This window comes from Lepidochelys olivacea, assembly GCF_965140295.1.
Source record: "Lepidochelys olivacea isolate rLepOli2 genome assembly, chromosome: 12".
Lineage (NCBI taxonomy): Eukaryota > Metazoa > Chordata > Testudines > Cheloniidae > Lepidochelys > Lepidochelys olivacea.
This window is the reverse complement of record NC_140422.1, coordinates 40,669,326-40,693,554: the sequence shown is the minus strand read 5'-3', so window position 1 is coordinate 40,693,554 and position 24,229 is coordinate 40,669,326. Positions and strand designations below refer to the sequence as shown.

The window sequence follows — 24,229 nt, the reverse complement described above, 5'->3', positions numbered from 1 at the left end:
CCACCCCACGCTCACCTCCGCTCCTCCCTTGAATACGCTACGCTGACCTGCTCTGCTTCTCCGCGCACCCTCCCCGCGAATCAGCTGTTTGGCGGGAAGCTGGGGAGGGCTGAGAAGCAGGCGGGGGCTTCCTGCTCAGGCCCAGGGAGGTGCAGGTGAGCTTGGGCGGGGAGCGGTTCCCCTGCGCCCCCCCTCCGGGTTATCTGATGCGGCACAGGCAGCCCTCCTTGCACCCTCCCCAGCTCCCTTCCTCCTCCCTGGGCCTGAGTGCGAAGCCGCCTCCTGCTTCTCAGCCTGCCCCAGCTTCCCGCGCGAACAGCTGATTTGCGGGGAGCTGGGGACGGGGGGTGGGGGGCCAGAGAAGCAGAGCGGGGCGGCGCGTTCAGGGGAGGAGGCGGAGCGGAGGTGAGCTGAGGCCGGGCGCGGGCCGGGGAGCTGCTGGTGGGTGCTCTGCAGCCATCAAATTTTCCCCGTGGGTGCTCGAGCCCCGGAGCACCCAGGGAGTCGGCGCCTAAGGCACCACTTATGCCGGTGGTTAAATTTAGAAGCCCTTTTAGAACCAATTGTCACTCGTGGAACAACTGGGTCTCACGAACCGGCTCCAGCTCACCACTGGGCTGGACCTGCTGGCTAATGTCCGGGCTGCGGGTGGGAGCCGGCTCCCACGCAGAACACGGGCTTAAATCCCCCTCCGCAGGGGCTTTGCGCAACCAGCCGGCCACTGCATGGCTCCTCCAGGCCGGCAGGGGGCGCGCAACGCAGGGCAGGCCGGGAGATCCGGGCGGAGGGTTGCGGGGCATGTTGGGAGCCGCCGGCCGCAGTGCATGCCGGTCGTTGTAGTCGTCCTTGGGCCCCGCTTAGCAATAAGAGGCGGAAGTGTAGGGGGCGCTCGCTTTCCCTCAGGAGGGGAGAGGGCAGCGGCGGGATGCCGTCACTTCCGTCGTGCTGGGCGCGTCACTTCCGAATCCTGGCGCGGGATGGCCGGCGGGCGCGGGCGGGTCTCCCGGAGCCGGCGGGGGCCCATGGCGGCTGGGAAGGGGGCGCTGGGGCTCCGCGCCCCCGAGGAGACGGTGAACCGCTGGGTGCTGCAGTTCTACTTCCACCAGGCCGTGGGGGCCTATCGGGCCCGTCGGTACCAGGACTTCCGCGAGTTCCGCGACGTGATGCAGGGTGAGGGGCCGCCCGGGGAGGGGCCGCCCGGGGAGGGGGCCGGGGCCGGCGCCGGCGCCCGGGCAGGGGGCTCTGGGGTCCAACGGCGGGGCCGGGGGGCGGGCGGTGTTTCTGACTGGGGTGTCCCAAGCTCTGTGTCCTCCTCTCTCTCCAGCTCTGCTGCTGCGGCCCCTGGTTAAGGAGCCTGCGATCTCCCGGCTGCTCCGGATCATGCAGTTTCTTTCAAGAATTGAGGAGGGAGAGAACCTCGGTACGAGAGAAAAGCGCCACAATTCGTCTTACTGGTGCTCAGCCCTGTTCCCAAAACCGCATTCACCTCACTGTATGGCCCCTGCACAGTGCAGCGTGGGACCGTTCTGTTTAAATCAGTCTTTATCTACTGTTTGGCCGAGGAGAACCATCTACTCTGTTCGGATTTTTTAAAATTGGAGTTCAGGTTTGGATAAAGGCCTCTGAAACTTCTGTTGTAATTCCTTGAAATAATCTGCTTGTGGTTTTTTTTATTTATAAGGATCATTTCTCCAAAGGAGGGGGCATGGGCCTGATAATAGTAGGGATAGTGCGTCTGACCAGAACCAAAATAGTCAAAAGTGGCTTTTCTCAAAGGTATCAGAGGGGTAGCCGTGTTAGTCTGGATCTGTAAAAGCAGCAGAGTCCTGTGGCACCTTATAGACTCATAGACGTATTGGACCATAAGCTTTTGTGGCTGAATACCCACTTCTTCAAATGCATGTCTTCTCAAAGGGTAGTTAATGTGCAGGGTAAACAATCTGGGAAATAACGAAGTAGTTTTCAGTTATAGGAATCGAACACTAATAGGTAGAACTTTCAGATTGAAGTACGATTTCTTTTTTATTTTTCTCTTTTTTCCTGTTTAGCATTGTCACTTGAAAGCAACATGTGGGGTAAACTTCAAACATTCTGTTAGTAAGAGCCTAAAACCCAAACAAAAATTTTTGTTTAAGAAAAACCTGGCGTCTTTGCAGGGATTCTGTTTTCTATCTCTGTCATCTGGAACAAAGTCCCTTCTGCTTTCTTTTACAAACAATGTATAGGTAAATCAATTTCATTCTTCATTTCTCCTGTAATAGAACAAGAACACAATGTTTGAGTGAAAACTCTGTGAAGAAGGCTTTGTTTTTGCTTTCACTTGGAATGAAAACCTTAAGTAAAGTAACCACGTATATGAGTCTTAGATCTAGTTGTACTTGAGCAAAACTTAAACTTGGGGATCAAATTTGATCTGACAGCAGTGTCCTTTCAGTATTATGGCAAGAACTTTACTTTTGAATTTCTTGATGTTTGAGCATTTAAACTGCATTAGTATAGTCTTATGTAACTTTTATTCAGTGTGTTAATTCATGATTTTTCTCTTTATAGTATATAGTAAAGCAAACCTCCACATACTCAGCTCACAATGGTTATTGCTTTTAATTTCAAACTCACCAACTGTCATGTTTCTTTTCGAGGATCTCTCATACCTTCGACAACCTTTCTTGATCATAATTGTTTTGTTTGTGCTGTTCTCTGCTTGTCCGTTACTGCAGCATTAGTGGCCTAACTGAGCAAATCTGAGCCTATTTGTTTTGGCTGCTTCCTGTGGAGGATTTCTTGGGCTCAGGTAGATTTGTGTCTGTTTTAAAACCAATAGGAATGAATTGTTTCTTTTAATTGTAGATTGCACCTTTGATACAGAGTCAGAGCTCACCCCTCTTGAATCCGCAATCGGTGTGCTGGAGCTGATTGAAAGAGAATTTCCTGTGTCTGAGGTGGCAATGGAATCTGTTAGAAAAATGGTGAAACAAGCTGTAAGGGTCAAGTTCTCCTTTTTCATTCAAATATTTTAGAGTTTTGTAAGCTTTAATCTAACTAAAAGAAAAAAGCTTCCCTTACACTGAGGGTGGTTGTCCCTTCTCAGGTCTTCTCTCCATCATTTGCCTTACTTCTGGGAGCTTTCCATTGTTAGGAAGATAGTAAGCTATCAGGATCTGTAACTCTATTAAAGGTGAACTGAAAAGCAGAACTTTTCTTTTGCTATTACCATTTTCTCTATTGAATATATTAGAAATAATGCATCCTTTCTCACTTCTTTTTACTGGAGGACCTCTTAAATGTAGAACCAGAATGCTCTTAGAGTCTAAGAATCCCTCCTAAAAACTTGCTATTGCAACTAGTCATCCCCTGCAAACTGGTCTGTTCAATTTGCTGGCCTGGGATAAAGTTTGCATGTATGATATATGTAAAATGTAACTATGATGTTTTATTGCATATTATACTACAATAAACAAACCTGAGGCTACAAGACACTTGCTGAGCCTCATCAAGATGTCTTTGGCACATTTTCTCCCGCTTCCTACACCCACATGCTGTCTACCTTTACTTGTAAGCTCTTTGGGGAGGGGCCACGTCAGCTTCTTTTAGTATTGACATGCCGGGTAACTCTAGTCCTGTAGAAGGCTGTTTGTTTAAAATTAAGCCAAGGAAATTTAGTGAGAACTGATGGGTTCTCAAACTTCAGGGGTGTCCAGCAAAATACTTATTGTAAACGTAGATTAATTGAATGGCACCATACAAATGAAAATCAGGTAATGCAATCCTTAATTGTAACCTTGCATTAATGGGATAGTTAGAAGGGTGTAGTAGGATTTCAGGTTAGCAGCTCATTAAGGTGTTTGCAAATAGCGTTATTTCTATGTTACTTGAATAGCGTTTGGAAGGAACATCACAGACTTTGTTTGCATTTTGCTTTTGCTGTTCATAGAATCATAGAATATCAGGGTTGGAAGGGACCTCAGGAGGTCATCTAGTCCAAGCCCTGCTCAAAGCAGGACCAATCCCCAATATTTGCCCCAGATCCCTAAATGGCCCCCTCAAGGATTGAACTCTCAACGCTGGGTTTAGCAGGCCAATGCTCAAACCACTGAGCTATCCCTCCCCCAACCTGTTTGTGAAGCTGATTTAGGTGATGTGGTTGAATTGCTACAACAGAGATCCTTTTTTTCCTCTCTAGGCTGTTATTGTTTGTATTAAAAAGAGAGAATTTGATAAAGCCTCAAAAATTCTGAAAAAAAACATGGCAAAGGATCCCAGCACCCAGGTGAGTTTGATTATGTGAGTTTTTGGGGCGTGAGATGGAGTATCTTGTTGGCTGTGCAATATGTTCGCAGACATGGATTTCCTTTTCTTTCCTTCTGTCTGCTGCTACCATTGCGTAGTCTGGCACTGAAAGCGAGTGTAGTTGGCAATGCTGACAGACTCCAGACTTTTTGGGCTTTTGCTTCCTAATTTAGATCAGTGTAAATTAGTTGGTAATGTTGTAGTGTCAGTGGGGAAGTCCCCTCTCCACCCAAACCCCCAGCTCCTGTGTTTGTAACTTGTATTATTTGTAGATATTCAGAATGTTCTTGCCTCTTGACTAGAAACTGAGGACAGAGTTGCTCAGCATTATCCGTGAGAAGAATTTGTCTCATATGATGATCCGAAATTTTTCCTACAAGACTTTTCAGCAGAGTGCGTTCCAGTTCTTGGAGACCTACCTGGAGGATTCAGAGCCCTTTCTCTTGACCGTATGTGTCTACCCTGGCTACCCACATTTCAGCCCCACCCAGCTGTCACCCCTCAGGGTCTGCAGAAAAATGGCATGTGATGCATGTCACCTCTAACCCCTCTGTACTCTGTTCAAGGGATACACCCTTAGGTCTCAGGCCTCCAGCTGTCACCTCTCTATAGGCAGAGTCTTGTGACACTCCCCCTTCTGATCTGGGATTTAGGCTTGCATTTCTCTGTGACTATCCCAGCAGTCTGACCTAGCTCCCCACCCCTGGTTTCACTCTTTTTCCTGAAGGACAAGGAACCAGCTGGCCTTCACAAAGCAAAGCACATTTATTTAAGAACAAAAGAATTACACAGGAAAATTTGTCATAAAACCGTAAAGTGCATATTAAGCTTACCAGAAGCCACTCATCTTTCGCATGAGGGTCTGGTAAGAGTCAAAGTCCTTCAGATCCTTCCACTAGGGCTTGCCCTCTTGTTAAAGATTCAGGTCAGTTTTCAGGTCAAGAACAACCCCCCAATCCCCCGCTTTAAGTTCACCTTTTGTACCGAAAGCCTTTCTTTGTTTCCTGGGCCTCTGGAAACTGGTCTGATCCACTATTTGTAAAATCCTTTGGGGTTATACTCAATTGATAGTGTTTACCTGTCCCACCTCCTGTGATTGTAGATACTTGGAGAAACTTGGTGAATCACCTCTGTGCAGTTAGAATACAATCTCTGGCTCACAGAGGTGCAGTTAACTTTTATAATGTTGATACAATGGTCTCAAATTATATGAATTGGAAAGAAGTTACCAATTTGTTTCTTTCTTATTGACATGTAATATTTTTGACTTGTACTCAGAAGTCAGATACAGATGTCTGGCTCTAAAGTTTTGGGACCAGAGCACCAAGGGAATAAATTTTTAGCATTTAAAATTCAGACCCTCTCTTGAGGTTCCATGCTGTAAAATTACTTGGTCATTATTATAATTCTTAATCAAGGTAACTTAACTCTGCACATATAACTACTGCAGAACACCTGACAAATGACCGCAGTTGTTATCTTATCTCCAATATACCAAATAGTACCTTGACCATAGAACAGCAAATAATTGCAGGGAATGTGCACTTAATTAATTAATTAATGTTCCATGCCTGTGGAATGGGAGTAAAATAAATGCAGTTCCATGGAGTTCTCTTTGTAATTATTATGCGCTTTCTTCCTGTCAAAGATGGCGAAAAACACTTTGAATTCAGAATATATTGATGAAACTAAGAAGCTGGCATTAGGTCCAGACTCTGTGGAAGTAGCTAAGCAACCACCAGCGGTGGCTCCAGACTCTGTGGAAGTAGCTAAGCAACCACCAGCGGAGGCTCCAGACTCTGTGGAAGTAGCTAAGCAACCACCAGCGGAGGCTCCAGACTCTGTGGAAGTAGCTAAGCAACCACCAGCGGAGGCTCCAGACTCTGTGGAAGTAGCTAAGCAACCACCAGCGGTGGCTCCAGACTCTGTGGAAGTAGCTAAGCAACCACCAGCGGTGGCTCCAGACTCTGTGGAAGTAGCTAAGCAACCACCAGCGGCGGCTCCAGACTCTGTGGAAATGTCTTCAAAGGACTCTGGGAGGTGAGCAGCGATGGTGATGCATTCGCAATGTGGAGAGGAAATCTGGCCACATATGGTGGATGAAGTTTGCCAGAATTTTGCTTCTGAATTATAGCACCCACTGCTTTCACTGTGTGCAGGCAGCTATAATTTTTTGCCATGTGCCAATGCAGTGGTGCTGCCCCAGGGGCTACTACTTTAGGATTTTTCACCAGGCTGTCTATCTCTGAATTAAAATGTTGATCTTTTTTCTGAAGAGTACCCTAGTGAGTGTTTGGATTAAAGGAAGGGAAGGAGTCCCCTTGTGACAGGTGGTGAATGAGAGAGGGTCTTATGTTTACAGAAGGGTTTTGGTGTGTCCGTGGTTCAGAGGACATAGGTTTGGTTAATGGCATTTAGTTTGGCATTCTTTGGAGGGATAAAACAGATGAATGCTGTGATCTGAGGTGTCTATAGTAGCCGATGCTGAAAATGCGAAGGTCAGGGCAGGCTGCAAAAAGGAGAGCATGTTCTCCCAAAACTGGTGGTTAACACTGAAGTTAGATTCACCAACTAGTCCCAAACTGTGCTCCTGATCTCCCAGGATGGTTATCAAAAAGCTAAAAAAGAAATCACACAGCCCCCTTTATTGTATTCCAGTTCTCTGGCTCCCAATCAGCAAATAGTGAGAAGTTTTTTAAAACTCTGTTCAGCACACAGAATGTTCTTCTGATTCCCCAAAGGGCCAGCCACATTGCCAGATCAGTACTAGTCTGTATCTTACCCAAAATACCACACTGCCAGTGAATCCTTTAGTATCTAAAACTAAAGGTTTTATTATAAAAGAAAAGAACGAGAAGAGAGTTGTTAAATGGTCAAAGCAGTCAAATTTACTGTCCATTTTGATCAATTTCATGGCCAGAAGGTTTTAAAATTAGTCAATTTCATGTTTTTAGATATTTACACCTGACATTTCCTGGTGTTGTAACCATGGGAGCCCTGACCCCAAAGGGGACTGTGGAGGGGGGGAAGGGAGAGAGGATTGCCACCAGCACTTCTGCGCTGCCTTCAGAGCTGGGCTCTGAAGTCAGCAGCCATAGAGCTTCCTGCAGCTGGGAGAGGTACCCGGAGGTGGGTCTGACCTCCCCCTGAAAGTGGCCATGCTGGGGAAGAGGAAGTCCCATCCCTGACAGGACAGGACTAGCAGCTGGAGCCTGGTGCATGGGAGCGGTCCCTGGTTGGGGTACTCCCAGCCCTGTCTCTCCCCGTCCCCTCCAATAGCTAGATTTCACGGGGGAAGGTCTGATTTCATGGTCTGTGATGTGCTTTTGCATGGATGTGAATTTGGTAGGAGCTTAGCTGTGTGGCAGAGTGAGGGGAGCAGCTGTGATTTTAGTGAAGTAGAGCATTGTATTGTTGAAATTGTTGATGTAACCTGCTTAGCTTCATTTATTTTACAGGCAACCGCCTGGAACTGTAACAACATTTGGGATTTCTGCTCTGAGAGAAGCTTTCAAGACCTTGTCAAATTCCCAAGATTCTGATGCAGCCTTTACCAAACTGGATGAAACAGACTTTTCTTTCCCCAAGCAATTGTCCCCTTCTGTATCCCACAGACTCAAGAGGCACAGAGAAGAGGAGAATCCACCCTTGGAGACCTCTGAGACCTCAGACATACCTAAATCACCCCCAAAGAGTAAACGCTTGTTGACTATAAGCAGACTGATTATGGAGCAGGACAGCCAGATTACTGAGCTGAGTGAGACTCCAGACTCATCCCAGGAGCCGGTGGTATCTTCTGCATTCAGGACTCTTGTTCGAAAGCCACATGTTCAGCGTGTGTCTTCCAGAAGTCCCAAGTATGAAGCATATCTGTGACACTGAGTATTCTAATGCAGACACAATGCTTTGAGAACATATAGCTAACATTGCTACATTAAACAATATAACCTTATCTGAGCAAAACTAGAAAGTTAAAAATCCCTCCCTTTTGCAAAAATGTGGAAATGGATAGTTTAAAGCAAATGTTCTGTTACTCCTGTAGATCATACATGTGGTTAGCAATGTGGGAAATGGGAAAGCTCACCTCCTACGTTCCAATAACCTTAATGCTGACCCTTGACATCCTTGCAAACTGCTTCTCAGTGTATGCATTTGACTATGTAAATCTGCAGTTAGTAATACACAGGTTGGAGTTTGTGGGTATGTTTTGTGGGACAGATTAAGGTAAATTTTCATGTCAGTGATGAATTTAAACCATGTAGGAATTTTAAGAGTAATAGAATATTGATGCAAGTTACTTTAATTCTTCCACACTTGTTTTGTACCTTGTATATGTATTGTATGACTTAGCTGCAAGTTAAACGGGGGAGTGGATGGATGTGTGGGAACAAAGAGTTCTCTGGAGCCAGGCTTCTGGGATGCACGTTTTCTGCAGGACTTGATGAGGGTGTAGCAGGGTTCCCTTCTAATGCATCTTGGAGGCTGTGCAGACGAGGGCCTCTGCTTTTGCACATGTAAGGCGGTACTGTGGATCTGCAGGAATGAAACAGCAGGGAATTCCCTTTCCTGAGCAGTACTTGGGTTCCCCAGGAGAGATGAGGCAAACGTGGTAGTTCCATAAAGTTCTCAGACTTAGGAGCACTTCAGGGTACTGATTGCAGAGTAGACCCTACCGAGCTGCATGAAGTTTCATGCTTGAAAAGAGACACGTTGAGAGCATAGCATTTCAGGTTTTATATGCTTAAAATGTTAAGTGCCAAAGCGCTAAAATGCTCGGAAGTTGACCGCCACCAGCGTAAAATGTTCTGTGCAGTTCAGTAGGGTCAGCTGATCCCAGTGCCCTGCGGCGCGCCCAAGATTGGCATGTTTCCAGTGCTCCCGGACTCCCTGTCTCTTGCCTTTCGTTGTTGACGAAGACCCTAGCTCGGTTGCAATGCTTTAAGTGGCAGTGGTGCTGATGGTGATGGCTATTGGTGACAAAGGATATCAACTTTTGCTTCAGAAGTTTAGCTTCAAACCTTCCCCTGCCCAAACGCTCATATACACCTGTGTGAAAACGCTTGCGTGCTGCCAAGGCGACGGAATGCACAAGCGTACCACTAACAACAGGGAGCGTTTGTCTTCATGTAGTTGCTGTAATATGAAAACTAATCAATTTGCAACATATTTTAAATACACCTGATTTCAGCTGAATCTTCTGTAAGGAGTTGAGTACATGCATGTGAGCAAGAGAAATAAGGAACATAATTGGTTTGGAACCAGCTGGCCTTGCTTATAGTAAAAATTTCATAGCAGCCTTGTGGAGCATATGACCCTTGCTAAGTGTTTCTGCCCCATTCCATTGTCTCTTTCATGCCACATGCACGGCACCTTCTTGGCAGCTCAGGTGTTTGTATCAGTTTGCAGCAACTGCTTAATTCTGACCTAGTTGGCTCTCAGTTGCTTCTTGTGTGTTATACAGGGATCTGTTAAGATCCAAAGAGAACCTCCTGTAGTTATTAAAATGGCACTGAGTGGCTTTGAATGCCAGACATACACATGGCACCCTTTACCTACAAACCAGTCCAATGGCAGTGAACTGAGATGCATGTGTTGTGAAGGTGAAGCAAACATACATAATCCAGCTGTCAGGCAAGCTCCCACATTTCCCAGTGCTGCACACTGATCTTAGTCTTCACTCATTGGAACAAGGTGGTCCTGGACCGTTTTACCAATGGCCTCTATGTAATTAGTCAGTGGTCTGTGGTCCTTTTGGATGTTTGATTTAGCTGTCTGCAGTGACTGTCACTTCAGCCCTCATTAATCAGGCTGGCTTGTTGCAATTAAAATGTGTGTGTTGTGTGTTTTCAGACCACTGAAAGCAAGATGGAACACCTCGAATGGGCAAGAAGAAAAGGACACTTGGAGTGAGGAAGATGAGCTCTTCCTGGACAAGAGTAAGTATGCTATTTTTGCCATGCACACGCTTTAATTCCTGGTCCCAGCCATGCTGTTGGCCCTGGGGCAGTCTGCTGCCTTGAATACTTGACAGAAACCAAAAGACTAGAAATCCCATAACCCAGGAAAGCTTGGGCCTATGGTTGCTGTTATAGGACTGCAGCAATGGAGATGATGTCCTTTCTTAGGCAGGCCCGAACAATGGGAAGCTGCTAAATCCATTGTGTACCTGATCGTGGAACATCTAGCAAGTACCCTCTCATTACAGTTTCAGACCTGAGATAAAACTACCTGTCAGTCATTGTCTGCTATTCTAGTTTGAGACCCTGCCCAAAAGCAGTTCCATCCCGTTAACAGCTGTAGGGTGGCAGATCAGCATTTGCTGGCTTTTTTCAAAAGATGTAATTAATTCCACCTCAGACTTTTCTCCTGGATGCTGTTTAACAGCTGGGATCTTCCCTGCTTGGACCTGAACATGGTTCCATTTATGAACAGGGATTTCTATTGAGGAAGCTTTTGGATCAGACTGTCTTTTTTTTCTTTTTTTCTCCTTAGACACATTTGCTAACCTGAGACAAGTGTAATTCCTTTTGACTCAGTCTTAGTTATGTTTCTTTAGTTACACTTCTTATGAGGTAACCAGGGCTTGGATCAGAATGGCCAACTGTCCCTTCAATACATGGAATTCTAGCAGCTAGAGGAAGTAAAGGCATTTGTTTCTGTTTTCCATACCCTGGCCAAGGGTGTTCCCCTGGTGGCCATGCCGCGCTGTCCCTGTAATCGAACAGGCTAAAGCCAGTTTCTCTGGGAGATGCATGCACAGCAGAAGGTGGATGCTGAAATATGACTCTTCTTGGTTTATTTTTCAGGGTCCCCTGGGAGAAATAGCCACAGCTCTTCAATCCTCGGTTCCAAGAAGCAGGTAATATAGAGCCCTCCAGCTCCGTTCAGCAGCCCAAAGCAGGACTCTGCAGGGGTAGTGAAGCAATGAAGCAATAGCAAAGATTGGGAGGGGGAAATCCCTTTTGCTGTTCAGAGATTTCTACGCCTCTGGAATCAGCTCAGTTAGAAGAGTCCAAGTGATTGATGCACACTGAATGGAGAACTCTCCCAGATGCTGCACTGACAGATGATATTTACTCAGGGACTGGAGTACCTTGATCAATGCTTGCGTTATCTAAGCGTTGAACTTACGAGGGGGTGAGTTGGGTTGCACAGATCTTTAAATTGGGAGGGCCTGGCTTAAGTTTGTCCACTAAAAGCCAGGAAAGTGGTAGAGGCCTAAAATACTGGTGTGCAGCTTATCCTGGCTGGCATCTGCTTCCTGAACCGCTCAGCAGGTAAGTCAGCTAAAGAGGTGAAGAACCAGAACACACTCTATAAACCACATAATTCCTAAATAAGCCTGCAGCTAGTATTGAAAATATAAATACACTTTCGGGAGGTGTCGGGGTTGTAAGAACTATGTTATAAGAAGGTGCTGATAGTATGGATGAAAGGGGGACCAAGGAGGCTAAGAAGCTGTTAGTGCAGAAGTGATAGGACCTCTGCTGTAAGAGTCACTCCTTGTTCTTCTTTTGCAGAGGTGGACAGTACAGGAAAGCGAATGGATCAGAGAAGGAGTGAAGAAGTTTGGAGAAGGGAACTGGAAAATCATTTGCAAAAAGTTCCCCTTTGAGAACCGCACCTCAGTGATGATCAAGGATCGCTGGCGGACCATGAAAAAGCTGGGACTCCACTGAAAACAGGAGTTGAGGAACTCTTCGAGTGACACTTGCTCTCATTTCTCTCCAAAAGATGGACGAAAGCAACACCTGCCATGGGAGGAAGGTTGTAGTCCTCTTCCTAGCAATGTGACAGGAATGATGTGGAGAATTGTCATGGCTGCTTGGCAGAGCTGAATGCTACAGCTGGAAGAAGCAAAGTTTAACTAGAGTTTGGGAAACCTTCCTAGTTCTTGTATTTAGCTGGAGTCACTAAATTTAGATCTTTGTCTGTCAACAGAAGCAAGGCAGCCTGAGTAACTATGGAAATAGTCTTGCAGTAGAAGTGCTACAATACTGACATTTTGTATATGTTCAGAAACAGTGAGGACTCTGGCAGCCTTTGCCCTGTGAGTGTTAGAGCTGGAACCTGAGTGGACTGTAACTGGGATCACGGCTTTCTCTACTCAGGTGTTGGTTGAATGGCAGGGTAATCCTCTCACTGACTGTTTTATCTCTATTAATATTCTTAAACCAATTGTGAATCACTTGGCTGATCTCCATTTGCCCGTCAGCCCCTTCGAGAGGGGAAAGCAGTGGTGTAGGAGCTGTTGCTGAGTTGCACCGGCAGAAGTCTGGCTTTTTGGCCAGGGATCTGGCATTTGTTTCCACGATTCTCTGCTTTGTATATTTTTATATTGAGTGGGGATTTCTTCCTCCACATTTTTTTGATGCTTTAAAAATAGATGTTTTTTCTTTGTGCTCATTAGTTTCTAGAATGTTTGGAGCCAGATGTCACCAAGTTAAAAGTTAGTGTTCAGTTGGTTTGACTTTGTGTTTGAGTTGCCTCCTTCTTTGCAAAATTCCCTTCCTTCTGTCTGTTTCCTGGTAGTGCATTATCTCTGAAAGGTCTCTGGGGATCTCTGGCAGGCACCAGACATGCCTTGCCTTCTAGTGCGAAATCCAATCCCATGTCTAAACCCATCGTGTAAAATAAAGCAGTTCCTGTGTTGGATATAACAATTGCAACAAATTTGATTTGCATCTCCCCAGCATTCTCTCCTCAGGTAAATAATCCCCCTTGAAAAGGGAGAAGCTTGGCATATCCCTGGGTCAGTGGCCTAGTGACAGCTTTGTGGGACACCCTGTTAATGACCAGAATTTCATCCTGCATTCACTTCCTGAGCCAGCTGAAGCCAGGAGCATCGCATCAGCAACTAACTGAATTGGAGTGCCAGAAAGTCTTGTACCCCTATCCGGTGGGATGCTGCTGGTTATTAGGGACAGGTGGATTGCAGAGGCACTTATGTATCATCTTCCCCTCACTTTCACCAACACTCATGCATTTAATTTCCTTTGGTTCTAGCTGCAGAAATACCCCAACTGCAGGGGTCCTGTGAGCTGCTTCTGTTGTCACTGGTGCTGGGTAGAAGTCCCCTGCTTGCCTTAGCCGTGTCCTTTGGCACTAGCAGTTGCTGGAAGGAACCTTGCCAGAGAAACTCATTGCTGTCTGGATACAAGTGGCTCAAGTAATCTCTTCAACTTCGCTGTTAGCCAGACTCTTTCTCCCTGCCCTTTGCCTGTCTTTGGCGTATTGTTGCTCTGTGATCAGTGTCTATAGTTCTTGTACTAAATAAAGTTTCTAGGAATGTTTTAACACACTAATCACTATAATCAAGTCCTTCAGACCAAGGTGTAGGCTGTAGACAGAAGTCTGAGTGCAGGGCACCCAGCCTGCTCCCAGAACAAGCAGTTCCCCAGGAAGGACCGTTTGTGCCTAGTGACGTTTCTGCAAAGTGGACTTCAGGGTTTTACAAAATGTATCAGACTTTTAAACTCTAATGAGGACAAACTGCGCAGCTGCCTATGCAGGCCTGGTAATTTCACTGAGATTACCTTGAGGAGTTGAACTCCTTCCAAGTGCCCCTGAGGTTTGGATAAGTGCAGCTGTGTTTGGCAAAAGCCGGGGAGTGAGGAGTGAAGTTAATGATTATCCCCCTTGCATCCTGGGACCCATGCTCCTGCTCTGCCCCAGCCACAAGGCAGCCTCACAAGGCAGTATGGTCTCGCTCTTTCCTTTGGCTGTGACTGTGGGGCTGCTTAGTCTGACAGGCCCTGCCAGGAGCCCGAAAACTGAGCCCCTGAGTGGCTCCAGTGAGCAGCCTCTCTTCCGTGGAGCTGATCGCTATGACTTCGCCATTGTTGTCCCTGCGGGTGGCACCGAGTGCTTCTGGCAGTTTGCACATCAGAGTGGCTACTTCTACTTCAGCTATGAGGTGAGTGCTGGGGACCCGAGTGCTGGGGAGGACTCTTGCAAACGGCAGGTTTTCAGCTTAATAGAATTTCCTGGTAAAATAAATAACTTCCTGCAGCCAGACAGCTGCGTATCCAACGAGGAATTGCTAGAGTGGATCCATCTGTCGTGGTCTCTGGCAATGGCCAGTACCAGCTGCTTCATGGGGAAGGTAGAATGGATCCTGTAGTCAACAATTAGGCAGTAACCTGCTCTTAGAGAGAGGCTTTCAGTCAGTAGCTGGTTTAAGTCCTAAAGCAGGAGGGCTGATAGCTCCCAAAAACAGTTACTTTAAAAAATCCTAGTTAGTGTAACTCTGGATGTTCTCAGTGTTCGCTTAAATCTCCAACCTTTTTTTGAATCCTAAAGTTTGTCTCAGCTCTTACAGTAGTGAGTTCCACAGATTAACTGTTCATTGTGTAAAATATTGCAGGCAGTTTCTGTACTGTAACATTTGCATCGCATGCACAAAAGATCTCTAACTGAAAAAAGGACAAACTCTTGAATCTTTCCAGCTATCAGGATGGCCAGCTGTCTGGGGTGCTGGGTTATTTGGAGCACTCAACTTCCACTGGAATTTGGCAGCTGTTGGTTCTAATTGCACTCAAAACGACTAGCTAAGGATTTTTTTTAATAAGACTAAATGATCTAATGGTCCCTTCTGGCTTCAGAATCTTTAAAAATGGTATCTTCTATATCAACTTGCTGCCTTTCACTTTCAGTGTCTGCTTGCTGTTGTTTTCTGAGTGGGTGTGAATAGGAGTGCCCCATCTACCTTCTCCACACCTCTATTTTGTCCCTTCTTACGTCTCCTTTGAACTGAACAGTCCCATTCTTCTTGTCCTCAAAACTTCCATCCTTGTCCCTGAACCCCCTCTATTTTTCCTGTATCCCTTGAAGTAAGGTGATGAGTACTGTGTTCTATCCTGGTAGCACACAGGAGTTGTCCTCTAGTCCAGTGCCCAATCTCTGACAGTGGCCAGAACCAGATACTTCAGAGGAAGGTGGAACCAGCCTTGTATTAGGCAGGTGTGGGGTGATTGACTTGTCACCTCCCCACACACACATTAGGTGTTTTCCTAATTCCTTAAAGAGATGGGTTTAAATCCTGAAGCATGAGGTTTGTCTCTCCCAAAATTTGTTAGCATTAACTATTATAACTCTGGATATTTTTGTTACCCGTATAAATGTCCAGTCCCTTTTTGACTCTTGCTAATTCTTGGCCACAGCAACATCCTCTGGCAATGAGTTCCGCAGTCTAATCTCACAGGTGGAAGTGTTTGCTTCCTGTTAGTTTTGCATTTTGCTCTCTCATTTCATTGACTGTCCCCTACGTTATGAGAGGGAGAACAGAAGCCCTGATCTCTCTCTCTTTCATTTTAGCTGATGGTTTATTAGTGATTCATATAATGGCATCATATTTTTCTCATTCTTTAAAACTATTCTTTAAACATCCCCTTTTAACCCACGTGACTTCCATTTTCCCCTCTTACTGCCATAGTTTAGTCTCCTTTCTATTGGCTTCACTGGAGTTGGATTTCTTTCCCCTGAACAAGAGGGTGGCTCAAATACCCTCTTCCCCTGCCCCCACCTCACCTTCCTATTTGGTTTGTGAAGGGGAGCGCCTGCCTTCTAGTGACCTCGCTCCAGGCTGAGTCTAAGGACTGTTTTTAGGGCATTTTTGACTAAACCCCCTTACTAAAAGTTAAGGCCCTGCCATGCTGCTCCTGGGGCGCTCCCCTCTGTTGAGGAAACTGGAACTTGATTGTATTGTGGTGACTATTAGAGGCTCAACTAGTGATTACGTCAGGAACTCCCAGCTTTGGCTTTGACCTCAGTGGAGAGAATGTCTCCTGGTTCTGGAGAATATGCTGTTCCAAAGGTTCCTGGGGAACTTTGCGAAGTTGGTAGCAGAGGGGCGAGTGCTAGTAGCCAGCTTCCAGTGTTGATTGGATCTTCGCTTGGCAGGAGGTTCCATAGTGCATGGACTCAGCTAAGCACTCACAACATGAGACCTTCCTGTCTCCTAGGGTGTGTGTGGAAGGAATATCCCAGGTATCCTGCTGCATGGTTGTTTATCTGGGCTCCAGCCTGGGATGGAGCCCTCCAGTCCTCTTATCTTAAACCCTGCAACTTCCCAGCTTCTGTTTACACAGGCCCGACTGAAGTAGAGCTGGGAGTTTGTGCCTGGCACTCTTGTCACTATTCGGGTTTATCAGCGGCTCCCTTGGCTCCCTTTATCTGTCTGCGTGTGGAGCAAAGCAGCTGGGCTGTAGGCAGAGGGGCTGGAGCTGTTCCAGGATTCGGGGGACTGAGCTGGTGTTCAAGCCCAAGGTGCTCCCCCACCCTTCTTTTAGCCTGTTCCAAAGCAAGGGAGATGTGCAGCTGGACGTACCGATTGCTGCATGCGTAAAGGGTAAGGAGGGCTGGGTTGAACCATAACAGCTCCCGCTCGGGGGTGACTGTACATGGAGGGAAGCGAATTCACTGCCCAGTCATGGAACGTGTTTGGGGGCCAGCCCTGTGCTAGCTAGATCTCTATTAGCCGTGGCATGGATCAGTACACAGACTAGGAATGAAAATACCAGGGTTGATGTCAAGGTCCACTGGAAACCCCCAAAGTGGTTGGGGAGAGAGAGGGGATTGCGGGAGAGGAGAATTACACTGTCCAGCGCAAAACTGGGCCAAATCCTTGGTGTCCTTGCACTGACTCAGCAGGTTCTCCTTGCCCCAGCCTTCCTTTCTGATCCTGCATCCCCTGGAGCTTGGCCTGAGTGCACAGGGAACCACTTAGTTGCCAGGTGGAAGCTCTTATCTTTCACCCTGCAGAGTGGTAGCATTCTCCCCATTTCACTGACAGGAACTGAACCATCCAGCCATACACTGTGTGGAGAGCCAGGACTTTCCCAGTTCTGTGCTCGTTCCTCCAGATGGTGCCTCTGTGTAGCCTGTCCAGGACGCTGTGGCTCCTGTAAACTCACGGGCGCCCACTCAAGGTGAGTTTAGCTGTGTAGTAAATGCCACTAAGATCAGTCATGGGCTTTGCTGCCTTTATAAGCAACATGGCCCCATCCGTTTCCGTGGGAATTCCTGAGGACAGCATCAGTCAGGCTTGTTCTTTGCTAGAACTCAGACCTGCACCCAAAGTTCCCTGTTCTGCTCCATATCTCGGCTTCAGGTACAACGAACTTCGGGAATTGGACATGACAGACACGTCTTGGCCACTGCAAACGATCCCAACGGCCTCCAAATGGGCACTTCCCAGGATGTACGAGGACAGATGAACTTCCCAACCAAAGAGACAGGTTCTTGCCACCCCGCTACTTCCCTGGCCTACATGAGATCTGGACTACTCCAATCCAAGGGCAGCCTGCAGATCATTAATGATCTAAGTCATAGGCCTGTAAAAGTCTTGCTAGACACAGCATGTGTGATATGAGCTCCGAACTTGACTATACGGGCAGCCAAGCTTTTCTGCAGCTGCTAAGCTCAGAGAGACCATGTCTCTGCTGCAGAGAAGGGGCAAATGAGAGCTAACAGTGGGGTAATGTCTGACTGTCACCGCACCTGTTGCTCTCCTCTGATGCTTGGAACCACTTCTCTCTACAGGTTTTTACCAGCTGTGCTTGACCAATCGGCTCAACCATTTCGGTTTCCTGCAGGTTTATCTCAGCTTCGGTGTGTTCTATGAAGGCTTTGACCTGCAAAACTTGCCAGACATAGAAAGGAAGAAAATGAATGACACACTGGAGGCAATTGAGGTAATGTTTTATTTGCACTGTCAGCTGCCTGGGAATCAATTGCAGGGCTGAGGCAAGCTCAAACGGGCATCTTGGTTTTGAAAATGAGGCACATGGAAATAAATGGGGAGCTAAGGATAACTACTGCTCCCAGGAAACATACAAGGGGCAGCAACTGGAGTAGTGTTAAACCAGTCAGACACTTGGCTCTGGAGAGAGCCAGGAATGGGGGTGTGTCACATTCTGGGGTGCAATCCAGATCAGTGAGTAACTCTGTCATTGCCTGCCTTGTAGCCCTGGGGGCCTCACAATGCTTTGCTGCTGTAGCTCCCAACCTGCAATGACCACAAACAGCATGCAGGTCACACCTTGACTGTCTGCGTATAGCCAACCAGCCCTGCAGCCTGTCTGCAATGCTCGTCACTGTCTGGCTTGGTTACTACCTGCAGGGTGACCCTAACACACTCCCAGTCCTGAATTTTCCCCAAAATGTGTTCTGTGCTGTCCAGCCCTCTGCTGAGTAGTTCAGGTATTAGAAGCCCATTGCCCCTCTAAGGGGTCAATACTCAAGTTTGCTACCCAAACTGGAGTTACCCAAACAGTTCAGTTCAAACACAGCATTGGATTAGTTCTGATTGTAGTTAAAGAAACTCATTTTATTTCTTAAAGACATTTTAGGCGAGTACAAGTATAAGGCATTAAAGTCAGAAGTGGTTACAAGAAAACTAAAGATAAAGCACTGTCTAGTAGCTAAAACTCAACAAACTAGACTTGGTTGAAGGTAAAATCCTTAGCAAAATTGCTGACAATTCTCCGGTCAGGATCTCTCCTAAAGTCAAAGGACTGGCTCCTTCGTCATCTTAGGTGAAAGAGAAGCAGCAAGAGCTTTGGGGTGGTTTTGCCCCTCGCTTTTATAGTCCAACCACCTTCTGAAGTGGATTCTTCTGAGGATTAACCCTCAAAGCAAAGTTTATTCAAACTCTAAAGGTGGCGACATGGAGATTGGTGGTGAAAGTGGCTCCATGATCATTTTTCTCCCCTGTATATGCTGAAATGCAGCTTGTCTCCTGTCACTTCCCCGTTTTGCTGTCTTGAGGACACTGTTTACTCCTTAGATCTAAATTGAGGTGCGCACATTCCTGTGTTAAACAGCTCTGTCCTGAACTTCTTCTGCCTAGCCAGGGCTGTGCTATCACCACCATACAGAGGGAATTCATAACTCTACAGATCATGTTGCTGCGTACATCTCACCAGGATATTGACAAGCAAGTTATTAGTTTCCAAATGACACCTCACTATGTTCAACACAGATTACAGTAGTGTGTAGCGTGTGAATACAGTGGTGCTTTCGGTCACAGGGGGTTGTGTGAAAAACAGGAAGGGTGGCTGAGGGAGATATCTATGTCAATGGGGCATGTGAATTTGGATGGGGCTTGCTGCTGGGAATCTGGATGGAATGTATCACTCAACAGGCTCCTGTTCTGTTCCTGAAACACTCTGCTCTTGTCATTCAATCCCAAATGGTGAAAGATCTGTTCCTGCAGGCTCTGTGCGAGGTCTGGGGGGCTTCCATTCTTCCCCTTACTGGTTCTCACAAGAACTTAGTAACTGCCAGACCAGATCAGCCCTAAGGTTCATCTACTCCTGTATCCTGCCTGACAGTGGCCAGCACCAGATGCTTCACAGAAATATTCAAGAAACCTGGGAGAAGGCAGATGTGGGATAATGTCCCCATGAAGGTTTCATCCCAACCCCCACTACCAAAGATTAGCTTAAGCCCTGAAGCACATAGTTAAAGGTATTCTAAAACCATTAGCATGAACAATAATATCCATTGGATCTTGCCAAGTTCGTGGCATTGAGTACCACAGTCTAATCAAAGGTTGGAAGAAGTATTTCATTACCTGTCCTTGTGCTCTTTGCAGGAGAGCACCCACAAGCTGCAGGCCCATGTCTTCCACATGTGGCGCTTTTATAACTTTGCCCGGATGAGGAAAGCAGCTGACTATTTCATCCTTCAGTCCAACTATAACTATGTGAACTGGTGGTCACTGGCTCAGAGCCTCGTCATTGTCCTCTCGGGAGTTCTGCAGCTGTATTTCCTGAAGCGGCTCTTCAATGTGCAGCCCACTACTGCCACCAATAAACCGAGGTGCTAAGGCCCCTAGCTTACACCACTGCGGGACCCATGTAGCAGGAAGGACCAAAGGACAGGCCTGTAACACTGCAGAGCACACTGAACTCCATCTCATCCCCCCCCCCCCCCCCCATGGAAGAATGGGATATCCTACGTGTGGAAGGAGCTGGGCTGTGGGATTTTTCAGGTACAGAATTCCCCGCAATGCTCTAGTGTCCAGCTGGCTCTTTACCTTACCTTTGTTCTCTACCTGGCCTCTAGCACAAGACCCATTTTTGAGGGAGGGAGAGGGGATGGTTCACGGCATTCAGTGCTGGGTTGGGGCTAGTTTAGGCCTAATCTACCCAGTGGTCTAATAGTGAAATGGCTTGAAAAGCTGTTCACATATTATAAATAAAATAAAATAGTTCACACGGTGAAAGTACTGTCCTGTCTGAAGCCACCATCTTCCAGGAACCAGGGCTGGTGGTACTGCCCCAGGAATTAGATACCTGCTCCCTACCATGGAAGCCACTGCTACAGCACCCACTTACACTGCTTCTGATTAGCCCTGGGTGTGTGGTTATGTGGTCCTCGAGTGGCACAACCCTGTTAGCTCTCCCCTGCGTGCCCCCCGCCCCATACCCAGGTCTCTGTTGGGGAACAAGGCAGAAATGACCCGAGGGGAGGGATCACTTTGTTCCTGTTGACTGAAACAGCTGTGTTCACCTCTATCTCCTGTGACACAGAACTTCCAGGTAGCCCTAGCACCCATGGAGGGAGTAGGTGGCTGCATGAAAGTAATCTACGCCCCTCAGCAGCTACTACGGAGACAACTGCCTTTAGTCTGAGAGCCTAAGAGCTGGTCCTGGGCAGGGCCTCGGCCCAAGTAGCTGAGGTCTTTCACTAGGCCACACCAACATGGGTTTTATTAGATAGAAAACAAGTTTTATGTAATCCCTGTCTCCTTTTCAGGCTGGGACAGGCAGACCCCAGAGATCACAATAGTTATGACTAAGTCACGGGTAGATTGGTCTGTAATCCTCCCCAGCAGCCTGCAGAGCCCCATGCCAGGAGAGCTCCCTGCTGCTGCTTTGAGTTCTGATTTCAAACACACTCCATTCTTGCCATGGGCAGCTGAATCCTCAAAGCTTTGTGCTGCTGGCTGCCCTTTAAGTCAGTGTCTCCTCGTGCCGCACGTACTCCCCAACATCCGCCTGATGAAATACTACGATTGCCATGGGGTCCACTTTCCGGCAGTCCTGGGTAGACTTGGCCGCGACTCCAAAACCCTGGGGAATTGAGAATAGTGAAAGTCGGGCACCCGCTTGTATTAACCCCCCTCTACTCAAAGCAAGTTCATCACCGTTTTCTGAAGAATGGTCCACTCCCCCTACCAGCACTGTTGCTTACCAGAGGAACATCAGCCATGGAATACACCACCACACCCTGGTACTGAGCTGTGTTCTCGGTGATGCGGCCTAGGCCAGATTTCAGCACGTGGTTCCCATAAAGGAAGGACTGCTCTGCTCCAGGTTTCACCCACACTTTATACTGCAAGAGAAAAGCACCCATCCTCAGGAGGCAGAGCAGTTGCTCACCCAGATCTTCACAAGTTAAACTTATTGCTGAACCTGCAAGGTTCCTCCTCATACAACTGGGCACAAGGGAAGAGACACAGGTGATACCAACTTATGAAGTGAGGCTCAAGTGGGGTATCTGGGGCATAGGAGACAACAGAGAAGACCTGTAACAGTTCATTGTTTCCTTATGCTCTTCATGCAGCCATGTAAGGGGACCAGAGGCTGAGGCCAGCAGGGGTTTGTGCCAGGGAAACTCACAGAAAACAGATTACTTTGTAGGTAGAGCCTCAGTATAAGGTAAGCCAGAAAGCAGACAGTTGAGACTGGAGACAGTTCCAGTGCCACAAGGGGGGTAAATGGGGAGGGAAATATTAGCAGTAAGTAGTTAGTAGCACCCGAAGACCCTAAACGGGACCGGGGTCCTGGGCACTGTACAAATCTATTAAAGACACTCTCCATGCATCCAATCTAGAGAGACAAAGGGTAGGGGGTACGGGCACTATAAAAGCAAATGAGTATGGGAAAGAATTGGTCTATCTTGTTTAGTTACAGGGTCTGCAGATATATTACACTCTTTTCCCACCCAGGCCCCTCGCACCAGCAATGTTCCCTCTAATTTTTTCCATCAATGTGTGGAATAAATTTTATGATGTGCAGATGTGCACCAACAGTAGAAACAAAAAACCTAGATATATTTTAAAAAAGTTAAATAGGGACAGCAAAGACAGGTTAGGCATTTTAGAACTCACATTTAAATTTAATTCTTTGAGTAGTAAGAGAAAAAAATTATGAAATGCACAAACCAGTCAAAACACTAAAATAATACTTTGAAAGAATAAAATTACAGAGAATATATGTGCATTGCAGGAAGTACCAAGAAGTAACAACAACAATAATACAAGTATATGTTGGGAGGTGCGTGTGACACAGACTGTGTATGTGCTGGCTACTGGGAAAGTTTTTGAGAGATGCCCTACACTGTCTCTTTAAGGCACTCATGGAAAGCTCTTCTGCTCTGTCCTGAGCCCTGTTGTCTCCTCTCCCCTCCCCTGGTCTGCACAGCCAGCAGGAGGGTCCCGGGAGCAGCTGCAGAATGGAGCAACATGGGTGGAGGGGGACCTGAACACATGCTGCCACTGTGCACACTCTGCTAATCAGCTGGGCAGCACTTAAATCTCTCCTGTGCTGCTTAAGCAAGCAGCTTACAGGGAACACAGCACACCAGTACTGCTAAACATGACCAAGGATCAGGTTGCTGCCTGAAAGCTTCTCCTTAGCAAGCCTCTCACCTTGGCATAGGGAGCAAGGTAATCCAGGGCAGTGACATGGAGCCGGAACTTCTGAGTCTTGGTGAACTTCCCAAAGCAGGTGCCCAGTGCCACCAGCTTGTCCCCAGGGATACTGGTCGCCACCTTCAAGATTCTCTCACTAGAAAAGAGCAAATGCAGCCATGTGATTAGTTCTCAGAGAAGCTCAACACCTGAAAGAGAAGTTATAACCTGCACCAGGCACCCCACTGTCAGCCAGAGGCACGATGGGGCAGGGCAACTTGGCTGGGGACCTGCAGTGCATGAATATCTGCCGTCACAAGAAGCATCAGCCCCTCAATCTCCAGGAAAGGACCAGGAGGCAGAGCGTGCTGGGGGCCAGTCCCTGCCCTGAGCCAGGGGAGCTTGTTAGGAGCCAGGTGGACTCCCACTGAGACAGCAGGGGCCCAGTCTGCAGAACTAGTCACTTCAGAGGCAGCTGCGGAGCCTGCGCTTGTGCCCCGGGGACTCTGCAGCCCGGCTGCGCCACCCACCTGACATAGTAAACCCGGTCCTTGTGCAGGCGGAAACAGTAGGAGCCGTCGGGCCGGTCCACCAGCAGCTGGATGTTCTCGCCGATGCTGTGGGGAGAGAGACCGTGAGCGCTGGGCCCTGGGACGGACCACCTAGGGGCCACCCCCCGGGCCGCCCCCCACTGCCCAGCCCCAGCCCCCCGGGCCAGCGCCACACCGCCCCCCACCCCCCCCGGGCCGCCCCCCACTGCCCAGCCCCAGCCCCCCGGGCCAGCGCCACACCGCCCCCCACCCCCCCCCGGGCCGCCCCCCACTGCCCAGCCCCACCCCCCCGGGCGACCCCCCACTGCCCAGCCCCCCGGGCCAGCGCCACGCCGCCCCCCACCCCGGCCAGGCCCCCACCCCCCCGGACCAGCCCTCCACTGCCCAGCCCCCCCCCCGGGGCGGCCCCCCACTGCCCAGCCCCCCGGGCCAGCGCCACACCGCCCCCACCCCCCCGGACCAGCCCCCCACAGCCCAGCCCCACCCCCCCCGGGCCAGGCCCCCACTGCCCAGCCCCACCCCCCCGGACCAGCCCTCCCCCTGACCAGCGCCCCGCCTCACTATTTCGCGAGCTTCTCGAACAGGGCCCGGGTCTCCTCCTCCGTGAGGGGCCGCATCGCCGCACCCGGCAGCTCCGGGCTCAGTCACTGCACGGCTCCACGTGGGGGAGGGGAAAGCCCGGAACCGGAAACAGCTCTGGGCCAGTAGAGCCTGGAACATAGAGCGGCCTCCTGGCCGGCGTGCCCCG

At 48.3% G+C, this 24,229-nt stretch overlaps 3 protein-coding genes across 6 annotated transcripts; 2 read left to right on the top strand and 1 right to left on the bottom strand.

Moving 5' to 3' along the window:
* Positions 1-958: 958 nt before the first annotated feature.
* TERF2 (telomeric repeat binding factor 2) lies at positions 959-13,588 on the top strand. 4 transcript variants are annotated; one of them, XM_084644792.1, is made up of 10 exons: positions 959-1,170; positions 1,325-1,420; positions 2,848-2,978; positions 4,181-4,267; positions 4,590-4,736; positions 5,936-6,327; positions 7,902-8,144; positions 10,138-10,223; positions 11,094-11,146; positions 11,808-13,588. In XM_084644792.1, exons 1-10 carry the CDS (start codon positions 978-980, stop codon positions 11,964-11,966), a joined length of 1,587 nt encoding a protein of 528 aa, XP_084500918.1. In that variant the 5' UTR covers positions 959-977; the 3' UTR covers positions 11,967-13,588. The 4 variants fall into 4 exon arrangements, with proteins under 4 accessions (XP_084500918.1, XP_084500917.1, XP_084500919.1 ...); XM_084644791.1 differs by having other exon boundaries at positions 7,746-8,144; XM_084644793.1 differs by lacking the exons at positions 959-1,170; positions 1,325-1,420 and adding an exon at positions 1,427-1,606 and having other exon boundaries at positions 7,746-8,144.
* A 140-nt stretch (positions 13,589-13,728) lies between these two features.
* TMED6 (transmembrane p24 trafficking protein 6) lies at positions 13,729-20,521 on the top strand. Its single transcript, XM_084644795.1, has 4 exons — positions 13,729-14,203; positions 17,399-17,525; positions 17,830-17,981; positions 19,886-20,521. Exons 1-4 carry the CDS (start codon positions 13,943-13,945, stop codon positions 20,117-20,119), a joined length of 774 nt encoding a protein of 257 aa, XP_084500921.1. The 5' UTR covers positions 13,729-13,942; the 3' UTR covers positions 20,120-20,521.
* Positions 20,522-20,988: 467 nt separating this feature from the next.
* Positions 20,989-24,182, bottom strand: NIP7 (nucleolar pre-rRNA processing protein NIP7). The gene is made up of 5 exons (XM_084644796.1): positions 24,043-24,182; positions 23,461-23,547; positions 22,949-23,087; positions 21,490-21,630; positions 20,989-21,368 (listed from the first exon to the last, which is right to left on the bottom strand). Exons 1-5 carry the CDS (start codon positions 24,096-24,098, stop codon positions 21,249-21,251), a joined length of 543 nt encoding a protein of 180 aa, XP_084500922.1. The 5' UTR covers positions 24,099-24,182; the 3' UTR covers positions 20,989-21,248.
* Positions 24,183-24,229: the final 47 nt, after the last annotated feature.